Source organism: Orbilia oligospora, assembly GCF_000225545.1.
Source record: "Orbilia oligospora ATCC 24927 unplaced genomic scaffold scaffold00006, whole genome shotgun sequence".
Classification (NCBI taxonomy): Eukaryota; Fungi; Ascomycota; class Orbiliomycetes; order Orbiliales; family Orbiliaceae; genus Orbilia; species Orbilia oligospora.
The window spans coordinates 562988-575777 of record NW_011645563.1 but is presented as its reverse complement, the minus strand read 5'-3'; the positions used below and the strand labels follow the sequence as shown (position 1 = coordinate 575777).

Genomic DNA, 12790 nt, shown 5'->3' with positions numbered 1-12790 from the left:
GATCTGGGGCAGCCGAGCTTAGTACCAGCATTTTTGGCATGTGCCTAGGTTATACTCCGTATTAGGTCCCCAGTTCCCATTCGCAGCTTCCCCGCGCCTGCCCTGCTACTCGATTACACCCTTGTCCGTGCATATTTACCTGTTTGCGGTAAGCCGAGGCTGAAAAAAAAATTAGGTGCTTTGTTAGGCCTTCGAACCACTTGTTTCAACGACCAAAAGAACCTTCCGTTCTATGCTCCGGCACAACCGACGATGCGAAGAGCAGCCGCGACGACTGTGCGGTCGACGGTACGGCTGGCGAATTCGAATCCAAAGCCGCAATGGCCCGCTATTTATAATCAGAATGACAACATTAACATTTTAAAGCCGAATGGTCTGAGGTTTTATGGCACACCAGGCCCACGGCCTAGACAGACTGCGCCAATCCAACACATTTTGGTATCAAAACGCAACAGGGCAGCCAAGAAGATCATAAGGGCCCGTCAAGATGATTTAAAACAGAAGGGGGTTCTTATTTCACGGATCCCACGTTTCGATATAGAAGAACTAAGGGTAGAAAAGTCTGAGGAGCAACGGGAAGAATGGCTTCAAGTTTTATTAACAATCATCGACCCTGTCGATAGAAGAGTATCGCGGAAGATATTTCAGACGCTGGCAGTCGCATGCAGGAGGTTGAAAGCGACTGAGGTCGAGGAGATTGTAAAATTGGCTATCGATGATTTACCTTCTGAGGCAACCGCGGACCTCTTCGGACCGAACATACGTCGTGGGATTTTGGAAATCGATGATCATGGCTATGTCATGTTCAAAAGCAAGTATTTCCACCAAATGTTGGTCGCTCGAAGGATGCAGGCCACTGGGCCTCAGAACTCCTATTTCTTGATCGAAGAGGAACTTGGTCATTTCGAATTAGCCCGGGTTTTGCTTTTATACATGGCAAAATATGGGGAATCGGGTCCATTCCATAGCATCAGAGAGCAGGAGGAGCGGGAAACCGCCTATCCGCTTCTCAGATACGCTGCGGTCCACTGGCCAGGTCACTGTATCTCGTCTTGGTCCTACAGACGCCTTCTCATCGATCTAGCCTCGAAATTTTGGACCACCGACAAAACTTCTTATTATGGGGCTTGGTTACAGGCATACTTTTATTATTTCCACCCCAATGATTCATACAACGGACACCAATTGGCTGTTAGGTATCTTGCATGGATGGATGGTCCTGTGACTCGCCTTTCGTCTTGGGGTATCACAGAGTTTGTCGACGCCGCGCTTGAACAGCCGCCGACGACATACGAAATGTCTACTGCTCTATGCATCGCCATCAGAGCTGGACATAAGGAGGTAGTTTCCGTCCTGATATCACACGGCGCCGATATCAAAGCTACCGGAATGATTGGGAATGGGAATTATCTCCACGAAGTTATATTTCGTAAACAGCCGGCTTCTATGCTAAAGTTTCTACTAGAACAACCGGGTTGTAAAGATCTAATCGATGGAATCGACGACGATGGCCGCACGCCGCTTCATATGGCCGCTTCAAAGGGGAAGTTAGAGGCAGTCAAGATTTTGTTGGAAAACGGAGCTACCGTGGATGTTCCTTGTGATATGGGGCGTACTGCTCTTCACTGCGCTGCCGAAGAGTGTTTTATAGATGTTGTGGAGTATCTACTGAAGGCAGGCGCGAACCCGAACGGCCTGAGCTATCTGAAGACTCCAATGCACCCTGCCCATGGCACTAGGGATACCGATAAAGCTAAACAAGTACTAACCGGGAGCATAGTAAGACTCCTGATAGAATACGGAGCTAGCCCGACAGCGCAGGATGCCGATGGTTTCACGCCGCTGAACACCGCGGTAATCAAGAATAATTTAAAAGTTGTGAAAGCCTTGCTTCCGCAATATACTGAAGAGGATATCAATATCATTGGGAAACGTGGTGGTTTCCAAGAAAGTTCAACGGCCCTTAGCTCTGCTTTGGTCTACGGCTCTAGTAGGGATATCGTAAAGTGGTTGATCGAGAAGAAAGCTAAGGGTCCCCCGGATCGCCTGATAGGCCATCTAGTCGACTATTGTGATCTCGCAACTACCGACGTCCTACGATTAATTTGGAGTAATTTTCCGGAAGAGATGGCCGCTTACGAAATCGCTACGGATAAATCGTTTTTTGAAATGATGCTTTCTGCTTTCCCACCGCCAAATCGGAGGTTGATTAACGCTTTACAACTGTTAACACCAGATTGGCAGGATACTATACTGAAGAACTACGAGCCCTATGTTGGATCGGGTATGGAAGGGTTGGTTAAAGCTGGGGCGATTAATAGTATTATACAATATGCTAGATCTCATGAGTCTGAAAGTGAGAATTTCCCTTGGAAGGAAATCTGGGAGACTCTTTCCGACCCCCCAGTTTTCCCAATCTGGTCTCTCGGCGGTATAAGAGAACTTCTTCAATTCCGACCTGAGTTTAAGACCCCGGAGTACCTTATACCCGCGCTTTGTAACTCCTTTTCATGGGACGATGGTAGAGAGACAATACCTCTCTTCTATATGGACCTGGTAGAACAACTCCCCGGGACGACATTGTTGGATTACACCGACGAAGAGACCGGTGCGACAATACTACACCAAGCCTGCGAATCAGCACACTACAGAGTCGTCGATCGTCTCATAACCGTCCACAAAGCCAATGTCAATGTTCAAGATAACTCTGGAGCCACACCGTTAATGCGCTGTTTCGAACGACTAGCTCATACAAACTTGAAATCAGGAATCATCCAAAGACTCCTAGAACACGGTGCCGACCCCACAATTCGAGACAACGAGAATCGAACCGCAGTAACTCATCTCGCCATGTCCAGCAGCTGGACCACTGCTAATTCCGAACGGGCAGCTCTGGAGTTACTCATGCAACACCCTGGAACCAAATCCGTGTTCGATACCCCCGATTCTTCGGGTCTACGACCGATCGATTATGCGTGTCAACAGAACTTATACCCAATTGTCAAAGAATTCATGGATTCTGGCGCAGAACTAAGGCTTAAAGACCCTAACGGAGTAGAACTAATATCTAAGTTATCGCTCCGCTGGACTTCATTCTGTCGTTTTTATCCCCTCGTGGAGGATCTGCTATCCATGGGCGCGGACATCTTTGCGGTTAATGAAGACGGGGGGTCTTTCGTTCAGGAATCTCTTGGGTTTTATGGAGACCTTCATGTTATTAGATATGTAATGGACGATCCTAGGTTCGATCCCATGGCCCCGTTACCCAGAAGGGAAGGAGATGAAGAGACACCGGTTGAATTACCGTTTCATTACGCCATCAAAAATTGTCGACGGAAGGCATCTTTGATGCTTATCCTTGCTACACCAGAACAACGATTAAAGATCGCGCTAGGGAAAAGTATGGATGGGAAGGAAACTACTTCGTTACATCTCAGTGTTAAAATCGGTTCCGTGGGACTCGTCAGATCATTAATCGAAGCTGGAGCGGATGTAAATGCTGTTGATGGGCAAGGGAGAACGCCGTTGTTTTTTATAAATCGACGCGGAGCCGGGTTATCGATTGCTGAGGGGGCGACTACGGAGTCTGTTACTTGTGGGTATTGGCTTTTGAAGGCTGGGGCGGATCCAAATTTTAGGAATCCCGTGACGGGGAAGACGGTTTATGAGAGTATTGGGGAGTATGAAGGGTTTGGGCTTAAGAAGCCGGCGTTGAGGCTTTTGAAGGACTTTGGGGCGAGAGATGTGGATGAGGAGTGATTTGAAAATTAAGTCACGCCCGGTCTTGCATGCTAGACCAGTATAGTATATTCTTGGTCTTGTATATGATTCGGTGTACATACTTTAGTCTTACTTATTGTCCTAGGGACTTTGTACATACTAGTTAAAAGGATACCCAAAAGTTTATGCTTTACCGAGATTTTCACGAGACACTGTTACTCTTAAGCTTGTAGGCCACTTCTTTTTACCATACCCAAGTATATATATATATATATATATTCAGACTTTGGAAAACCAGACTATTTAAGCCTGGGAGATCAAAATAAGATATAACATAAATTAGGTAAATTCCAGTCTATCATGAAGTGAATCTTCAACAAATCTAAGTTAAATGAAGACCAACACCCGGACCCTAGGGATACATCCTAACATTCCCTTGATAGATCTAAGCCCTAGCGACACATCTGAAGCTGCTGATCATATCATTCCTGTTAAGGTTATTCTCAACATATCGAAGATCGAAGTACTGAGCACCATTTGGAGCTGGCAAAATGGCAGTATCGCAGTTCCAGTTCCTACAATGAAGAAAAATCACATTGTTAGTTATAAACATAACTCGTGTTCCTAGTATATATCTGCCTTCTGGTTGAAAAAAAAAAAAAGAAACTTACAAGTAGAATTCACATCCACCCCAACCAGGAGTTGTTCCGATTCTCAAGCTGCTGATCGAGTCGTTCCAGGCGCCTTGGAAGTTAACTATAAATTTGTTGTGTTAAGGATTAGTGACACTTATTTCTCGGTTAGTGGGGGTATGCAATGGAAATTGACATACTGCACTGGTTCACTTGAGCGCCGGTGACGTCTAACCCGACACAAGGTTGGGCGCCATTGATATTCTGGCAGACGATGACAGTGAGGGTAGCTAGAGCTCTCTTTTCGAGATTTACAGCATCGCTGGTTGGCAAAGCCAGGGTTTCGGAGTAGTAGAAGGGGGTGGTCTCGCTGCTCGTGGTGGGTAGAGCCAGAGCTTGCGAAGAGAAGAGGAGGGAAGAGAGGAAAGAAAGGGCGATCTGAGTGGTCTTCATCTTTTTTGAGGATCTAATTTGGAAAGGACTTGATAGTCAATTTCTTGAAGTTGATTAGATATTAGATATTATATTTGAGAATGTCTTTGGTGGTCTACTGATCTGTGATGATGATGGGAGATAGAAAGTTTTGTAAGAGGTGCCGTTCTATCTTTATATACTTATATCAATTGAAATATTTCGGTTTGATATCTTGATATCAATATCGAACTATCCCTCAGAACCCTTGAGTATTCGTAAACTTGATCTCCGATGTTAGCGTCGGCAGTTGGGCTACGGCATAGCATAGATGCGTTGTTAATGTTGCATATTTTCGCCATATAGAGAGCGCAGCGCATCTGGCCGTGTGGGCCTGATCACTAAACACCATCCTGAAGGGAGGCTTGAAGATCCGGATCCATGCAGTGCAACATTTACAAGGTTCCTTCCCGGGGGGAAGAGAGCTCAACTATGTAACAACCGCAAGAGCTAGACGGGCGGGAGGGTACGGGAGGCGCTCAAGGATTTCGAGCGTAGTCTCGCAATTCTGCAGATTTACGAAGCTTTGTAGTACGTAGGTTATTGTTTCATGTTTTGGCTTCCCGTTACATAACTCCACACGGGCTAGCTAGCCTAGTCCTCGGAAGGGGAGTTTTTCTGTATATAGCTCGATAGTTATTTTGGGATGATTGCAATTAATGATCATGATCATGCTGCTTCGGCACTCCTCCGCACGTGGAACGAATTCTTTCTACGATACGAGTCGACTTGAGGCTCTCCGTTTTAGCGGTCCTCCCCCCCTTTTTTCTTTCTTTTTTACAAGTATAATTCATGTTTACTAAACGGCTTTATATGGACCTGGGATACCTTGACTAATCCAGCTCGTACTTTTTTCGGAAAAACATATTTCCAAGACCCGATGTCGCATATCGCCTCGAAAGGATAATTAATTATCTACGCGCTTTATCCACAAAGGCTGAAAAATCTAGTAAATTAATTTGAATTTTTAGTCAACTAGGGTAAGTACAAACGGGCCTATCAAGAACACTATACTCGTATTTTCTGGCCAAACTGTTCTGATCTTTTCACCCTTTTGCCAATGGGAATTGATACCGAAACCTTCATCCTTCGCAATTCATTCCTCTATGCAATGTGACAAGTTTCTTTGGTTTTTTCTTCTCCTAGTCGTTGTCTCGGTTTGATCCACGAGTTTTAATTAATGAATTCCGATTCCGTCGATCTTCTAAAGGCCTATCCCAAAATTCAACTTTTCGTACAGGTGGTTCTTGTTCGTGGTTAGTTGTTTGTTGGACAGCCGGAACATCTTCGACCATATCTGCCATATTCGTAAGTCTAGATCTCCTTCTCCTATTCCTTCTCGCTTGGTTAGCTGTCCATCTTGGCTTAAAAGTTGGTTCCAAATCCCAATCCTGGCGGATCCTTGGCGGAGGTCGAACTCCGTTGTAGCGGGTGCTTCGTCGTGATTGTTCCTCGGGTGGTATATTTTCTAGTTCGTCCTCTATCTCTTCCATGACTTCACTTGCGGGACGGCCGCCGAGAAGCGGTTCGAGAGATTGTATTTGTTCTTCGAATGTAACTTCTTCGGGCTCGGGTTCTACATTTCCCTTGGATTCTAGGATTTCTTCTTCGATAGCTCCTCCTCCTCTTCTCCTTTCTGGTACTTCTGATTCTACGACTTCCTCTCTTGTTATCTCTCCTGATTCACTTCCTAGCGGTCCCCCTTCCAACCTTTCCCCTTCTGCTTCTAGTGCTGCTGCTTCTGCTGCTGTTTCTTCTGCTATCTTTTCTCGTAGCTCTTCTGGGCTCAGTTCCTCTTCATATATGTCACTTTCACTGATCGTCCCCGAAGGTGTATCAAACAAGGCTGAATCTTCAAGATCGATATTAAAATCCGGTACTCGTGGGACGTAGTGCCTCATCCCGAAATTTGGGATTCCAAGCACCTTTCCGGGGTTCTTGGTGATTTCCTGAACCAACCGTGGGTTGAAGTTCAAAATGTCCTTGAAGGCATCGCTCTCAGGGTCGAAATATTTAAATAAATCGTCTATCATGTAGGGATTATTTGGATCTAATCCCTCTTTTTGAAGACGAAGGACGCCTCGTGGGTTTGGTTGGTTTTGTTGCTCAGTGATCGTAATAGGGATGTCGGAAGACCGTTGTTGGGGTTCGTTCTCCAATTCTATAGCCTCAGGCCTAGGATTGAGATCACGCTCGGGATTTGAGGAAGCTGGATTTTCCAAATTAACTTCGTCTGATGTAACGAAGGTTGGAGAGTCGGGGGCGGCAAAAAAACTGTCAGTGATAGGGTCGATAAGGTTGATTGGATTATCAACTTCAGCTATTGCATCCACATTTGGTTCAATCTGAATTATAGTATCCTCGGGTACTGCATTCTGTTGAACCTGTTGGAGAATAATACCATTATCGTTTTGCTCCAGAATAGATGTAACTTCATTTTGCGTCTCTTGGGCGTTCTCTTCAAACGTATCATCCCTGTCACCCTCTTCAGAGCTAGTACTCCCCTGATGAGCCCTCATTGACTGGTCTTCAGATTCCATCGGTTGAAGGCGAAGCCAATCTTGATAAAGATCCTTCGCGAATCTTAACGCGCGCATATTCCATTTCTGGCGGGACTCCATAAGTGAATACCACAGCATCTTATCCGGAGCTCTATCAAACACTTTTCGTAGCTCCGGGTAAAGCTCTGAAGTATTTATATCCAAATTCGTCCAAGAGCCCTGTGTGGTAAGAGTCCCTGGCTGTAAACCTCGTCGTTTCTCTTCATATTCTCCATACCAGTCCGCTATCAGGAGTAGAACACGCATGTTCATTCTTTCCCTGTCTTCTATTTTGTCCAGCCATGCCTTTTTGTCTGATGCTGCGTTAAACGCTGCAGTTAGTTTATCTGCCGGGATGTCTAATCTTGCGATTATGGTAGTTGGATCGTGAGCTTCTACTTGTCGCTCGATTTGTTGTAATGCTAGTCGTAGGTCTTCTGGGATATCTGCCCTCTCTTCGCTGAATAGTGAATCTGCGCTGCCGGTACTGGGGTTGTTTTGTAGACTAGGGTTTTCCAGAGCTATACTTTCAAGTTGAGATACGGGTGCTTCTTGACCTTGTTGAAGTTGAGATACAGGCGCCACTTGTTGAAGCTGGGGTTCAGGCTGTGCCATTTGAATACCGAAGCTTTGAACCCGAGGTTGGCGACCTGTTGTAACAGGAGGGATGGGTACCAAACTCAGACGTCCGCCAGCGGCTGTAGTTAATGCCGGCCCCAACTTACTATCAAAATCACCAAACTCCTGAATATGGAGTCCATAATCATCGTCCGTCTCACCTGCGAGTGTCAAACCAAGCGTGGGATCCGGAGGAGGCAAAAAAAGCTGCCAATTGTTATGACCAAGACCCGCATCTCTATTAATACTCGCCATCAGAGCCTCCGAATTCCCAGTTGCCATAGAAGCCTTTCCATTGACAGCCCTTTCGACAACCTCTCTGAGGAATCTATAAGTCAATTTTTTATCCCTAAGCGATTCGTAAAGTACCGCGTTCGCCCAGCTTACAGCGTCGTTGAGGACATGTCTTTTTTCAAACTTATCCCACCAGACTATCGAGTTCGGAAGTTCCTCCGGTGGGATATCTCGAAGGAATCTAGTGCTTTTGATTTCATCCGACACCCTGATCGCCTGTGCCGTTTCAGTTCTCCTCTCTCTTATCAACGCCGGTGGTTTCATGCCATCCAAATTCCTGAAATTGGCAATATGTAACCCCCTCAGTCGTTTCTTATCCAGAATCATAATCGCCAATGGTCTCCCCTTGTTCAGCGCATAGATGGATTTCCCACAAGTGCTATCCGCATAGAGTGCTAGCCCGAGTATAGCGGGCTCGTTGGGGCGGTTCCAAACAATCGCACCATCCAATGGTGGATCGTCAGCGTTACGAGTGCTTATTTTATGACAGTCATAGATGTCTGTTGTTGCGTTCCGTTGTAGGTTTCCGATGTTATCTCGAGCACGTTCAAACCATTTTCCGTTTCCGAAGGCAAAGCTGTCCCAGTATCCGTATGTTGGGGGGAATAATTGTAGTGTGATGAGGATTAGATATGTGAATGTGAGTGGGGAGGCGTGGATTCGCCTTGATGTTGGTTTTAGCGTCATAATCTTAGGAGGGGTATTTTTTGCCCTTCAGTTGGGAATACTAGTATGTATTATCAAGATATGAACCCTCATCTAGAATTTGAGGTTGGATAGCCTCGTGGGGAAATTAATTTGACCATGTGGTGAGGCATGTCCGGAAAGAAGCACGGGATATATACTTCAGCTCGAATCCCCTCAATTCGCCGTCGACATGTAGGGCGAGTCTAAAAACAATCTCCTTCTACCTCACTAATGCATCCCTAGGATAGCATTAACCTTATGAGCTTATGGATTCGGGTAAAAGTTACATTGTATGATGGTGGTGATGCAAATAATGAACCAACAAGCCATGTGCATTGTAACTGGGTTGTAGGAAATTTGTTGTTTTTGTTGTATTTACGCTTCATTCCGGCCTGCTGATGGTATGACAATTCGATTGCAAGTAGGTATCTATCACTTTTAACACGAAAGAAAATGAATAATTAGATTACATAGAAAAAATGGAAGCATGAAAGCAAAGATCCCCGGAAATACGAGTCTCTTCCAACCTCTCGCGGGTATTTTAATCGTCAACAAGACTTCTCATATCATGACGAATACGAAGGATTCGTTTACAGAGCTCGGGTTCCCGTCGAGAATGGTCGGATGAAATACTATCAAGGGTAAGGCATGTGTGTTAGAAAAATCCGTAATACTGTTGTAAAGCTGTCTTGAATTCTGAAGATAGGGGCTAGAGGACATACTTTGCAATTATGCATATTCGCTTATAGTTAATAGGTTAAAGGAAGGAGGTCTTTAGGAGGTCTCCTCAAGGAAGAACTATTGAACAGGGAAAATAAAAGGTTAGTAACTTGAGGAAGTTAAGTTTTTCCATATTCGGAACTCACATAGTTTCCAGAAAGCTTCTGCTCTTGATCAAGCTGACTGTGCAATTTGTTGATACGTGGACGGTAAGATACAGGATCACGACGGAAACTAGGTACAGCATTAGCTTCTTTCGAAAGTTTCAGAGCGAAGGGGATACATACGTGACGTCCAACGACTTCAAGAACTGGTTGCAACCAGTGAGGAGCGACTGTGGCTTGGTAGCCTTAGCCTTGATGGAAGGCTGACCCTCGAAGACGATAACACGATCAGCTAGATAAGTAGCCATGATAAAATCGTGCTCTACAATGAAGGCAGTCTTTTTGGCGTGCATAATGAATCTCTTGATAACCTTGGCTGCGATAATACGCTGTTCGGAATCGAGGTATGCAGAAGGCTCATCGATGACGTAGATGTCAGCGGGTTTACCCAAGCTGAGAACAATAGCGACTCTTTGAAGTTCACCACCAGAGAGGTTCTGGACTTCTTGGTCAATGAAGTCGTCGATCTTGAGTGGCTTGTAGACGTCGGTTTGGAATTGAGGGTTCAAGAAGGCAGCCTTGATTTTCTTGAAGAAAAGTTGTCGGACAGTTCCTGGGAATTTACCGGTGATAGTCTGTGGCTTGAGAGATATCGCCATTTGTGGAACCTTGCTAGATTCAGCGTCTGGTTGATCGAGGCCGGCAAGGAGTTTACAGAATGTAGTCTTTCCAGTTCCGTTCTCACCCATCATGACGATGATTTCGGAGTCGGTGAATTCACCGGCATCGATGGAAATCGAGAAGTCGCCCTGGGTCTTCTTCATCGCTGGGTATTTGAATGCTCTGCTTCTGTCGACCGCGAACTCGTCCGTAGCTTCTGCGATCCTGAACTGAAGTGATTCTTCTCTGAAACGCAAATTTTCAGTTGGGATGTTACCATCCAAGAAAATGTTGATACCTTCTCTGACCGAGGCTGGGAGTGTGACGACACCATAGACAGCGGGTTTACCGTAAAGAACACAGATGAAATCGGAAAGGTAGTCGAGAACTGACAAATCGTGCTCTACGACGATAACGTATCCCTGGTCGTTTTCCTTGACGATTTCACGAATGGTATTAGCAGCCTTGAGACGCTGCTTGATATCCAAGAATGAAGACGGCTCGTCAAACATGTAGACATCGGCTTTTTGAACGACAGCCATTCCGATAGCGAAACGCTGCAACTCTCCACCAGACAAAAGATTGACTTCACGATCAACGACTTGCTTAAGTTCTATTCACAGATATTTGTTAGTGCTCCGGCCCGTTGCCTTCGTTCGAAATCGGTTCTTACGCACCCAAGATATCCAAAGCGTGATCGAGAACATCTCGATCGTTCTTGCTTTTCAAGAGACCACCAACAGTCGTGTCCAACTTCGGGTTTCTTGCCTTTTCCCTGACCATGGCTTTCGGAAGCTGGTCAACATACTGAGGCTTGATGATGGCCTTTAAATGCTCTTCCAACAGCCTCAAGAAGTAATTTTGCAATTCACTTCCACGGAAGTACTTTAGGATTTCTTCCCATGTTGGTGGGTTATCATATCGTCCCAAATTTGGATCCAATTTTCCTGCCAAAATCTTTAAAGCGGTACTTTTCCCGATACCGTTAGTTCCAACCAATCCCAAAACTTGTCCCGGACGAGGAGTCGGTAATCTGTGAAGTTTGAACGAGTTTGCAGAGTATCGATGGGTCACTTGGGTTTCGAGATTTGTAGGCAAGTTGATAATGTGGATGGCGCCAAAGGGACATTTCTTAGGACAGATACCACAACCGATACATAGTCGCTCGGAGATGAAGGCAATTTTAGACTCCGGGGTAACTTCGATACAGAGTTTTCCTGTCCTAACGACTGGGCAGGACTTTCTGCACTCTTGTCGACATTTCTATAGGGCGACAATTAGGGGGGTAATTTTTAGCGTCTTTGAAGAAAAATCGCGGGGTATTTGACGATATCGGCGACAAGGGAATACCTTTGGTTTACACTACAACAAAAAAAAAAGGACTAGTTAGCAGAGGTCTTAAGGGAAAAACTTTGATAGGGGGGTGAATGTGGTGATGTGCTTACCTTGTCGCTGCTAACAATAGCGATACTGTAGGACACTCAGCTGTTAGTATCGTCATAGGCACAGCAACAGTTCGAAGCCTCATAGTCATACCGAGTGAGCTTATCAGCCATGGCGAAGAAACCGTCGCACCACCAAACGGTGATTCGAGACTATACTACTACTACTGTGAAGGTAGAAGGACGGGAAACGATGGGAGAGGTGGAGGTTGGATGCCCTGGGATTGGATGTAAGAATGATGCTAAACAGGAAGCAGGTTCTGGGACAAGAAACGAGCTCGTCTAACATTTGCCAGCTCCAGTTTTTGTTGTTGCTGAGCTGTTGTCTTTTTTTTCTTTGTGGAATTTTTTGTGGCTCGTTGTCCCAATCGGGAAGGTTTGTCCGATCTGACGGCAGAATCTGTTCCTGGCGAATGAGAGCGAGTGTAATTCTAACAATCCTAACAATTCTAACAATTCTCCAGGTGGACTCTGTGCTAACTAGTACCTAGAACAGCTCGCAAGGGGCTTTTCTCAGGGGACTTTATGCAAAGGACGTCACATTCACATCGATTTCTGATTGGTGAAAAAACCTTCCTTCCACACAGGCTCTATTCAGCCAGCAGAACTATGATCGAAGTAGCTACGTAGTAGTTAGAATATTAATATGTAGCACGGCACCGGACCACGGATATAATGGCCGGGTGTGTAGAAGAGATGGTATCGCATCCAGACTACCAATTTAGATCACAAAATTTAAACCATAAGAAGATCATATATCTCACCTAGTCTAGATATCTCACTATTTCACCTGATGCTCAATACATATCCTATGTGTTGTATACGTTGCAATTTGGAGGTACCGAGGGTGTCGAGACTGGTCTCGTTGGTATCAGTACAGTCGAGACTGTGTATCTATGCAC

The 12790-nt window shown here is 45.4% G+C and overlaps 4 protein-coding genes across 4 annotated transcripts; 1 reads left to right on the top strand and 3 right to left on the bottom strand.

The window, feature by feature from the left end:
• Nucleotides 1–252: 252 nt before the first annotated feature.
• Nucleotides 253–3759, top strand: AOL_s00006g190 (uncharacterized protein; the record flags this gene model as incomplete). The annotated part of the gene is made up of 1 exon (XM_011119499.1): nucleotides 253–3759. The coding sequence occupies one exon, from the start codon at nucleotides 253–255 to the stop codon at nucleotides 3757–3759; it is 3507 nt and encodes a 1168-aa protein (XP_011117801.1).
• Nucleotides 3760–4165: 406 nt separating this feature from the next.
• On the bottom strand, nucleotides 4166–4805 carry AOL_s00006g189 (uncharacterized protein; the record flags this gene model as incomplete). The annotated part of the gene is made up of 3 exons (XM_011119498.1): nucleotides 4166–4295; nucleotides 4392–4476; nucleotides 4553–4805. The coding sequence occupies 3 exons, from the start codon at nucleotides 4803–4805 to the stop codon at nucleotides 4166–4168; spliced, it is 468 nt and encodes a 155-aa protein (XP_011117800.1).
• A 1160-nt stretch (nucleotides 4806–5965) lies between these two features.
• Nucleotides 5966–8962, bottom strand: AOL_s00006g188 (uncharacterized protein; the record flags this gene model as incomplete). Its single annotated transcript, XM_011119497.1, has 1 exon — nucleotides 5966–8962. The coding sequence occupies one exon, from the start codon at nucleotides 8960–8962 to the stop codon at nucleotides 5966–5968; it is 2997 nt and encodes a 998-aa protein (XP_011117799.1).
• Nucleotides 8963–9736: 774 nt separating this feature from the next.
• Nucleotides 9737–12002, bottom strand: AOL_s00006g187 (uncharacterized protein; the record flags this gene model as incomplete). Its single annotated transcript, XM_011119496.1, has 7 exons — nucleotides 9737–9760; nucleotides 9829–9916; nucleotides 9970–11059; nucleotides 11124–11709; nucleotides 11797–11808; nucleotides 11892–11916; nucleotides 11983–12002. 7 exons carry the CDS (start codon nucleotides 12000–12002, stop codon nucleotides 9737–9739), a joined length of 1845 nt encoding a protein of 614 aa, XP_011117798.1.
• Nucleotides 12003–12790: the final 788 nt, after the last annotated feature.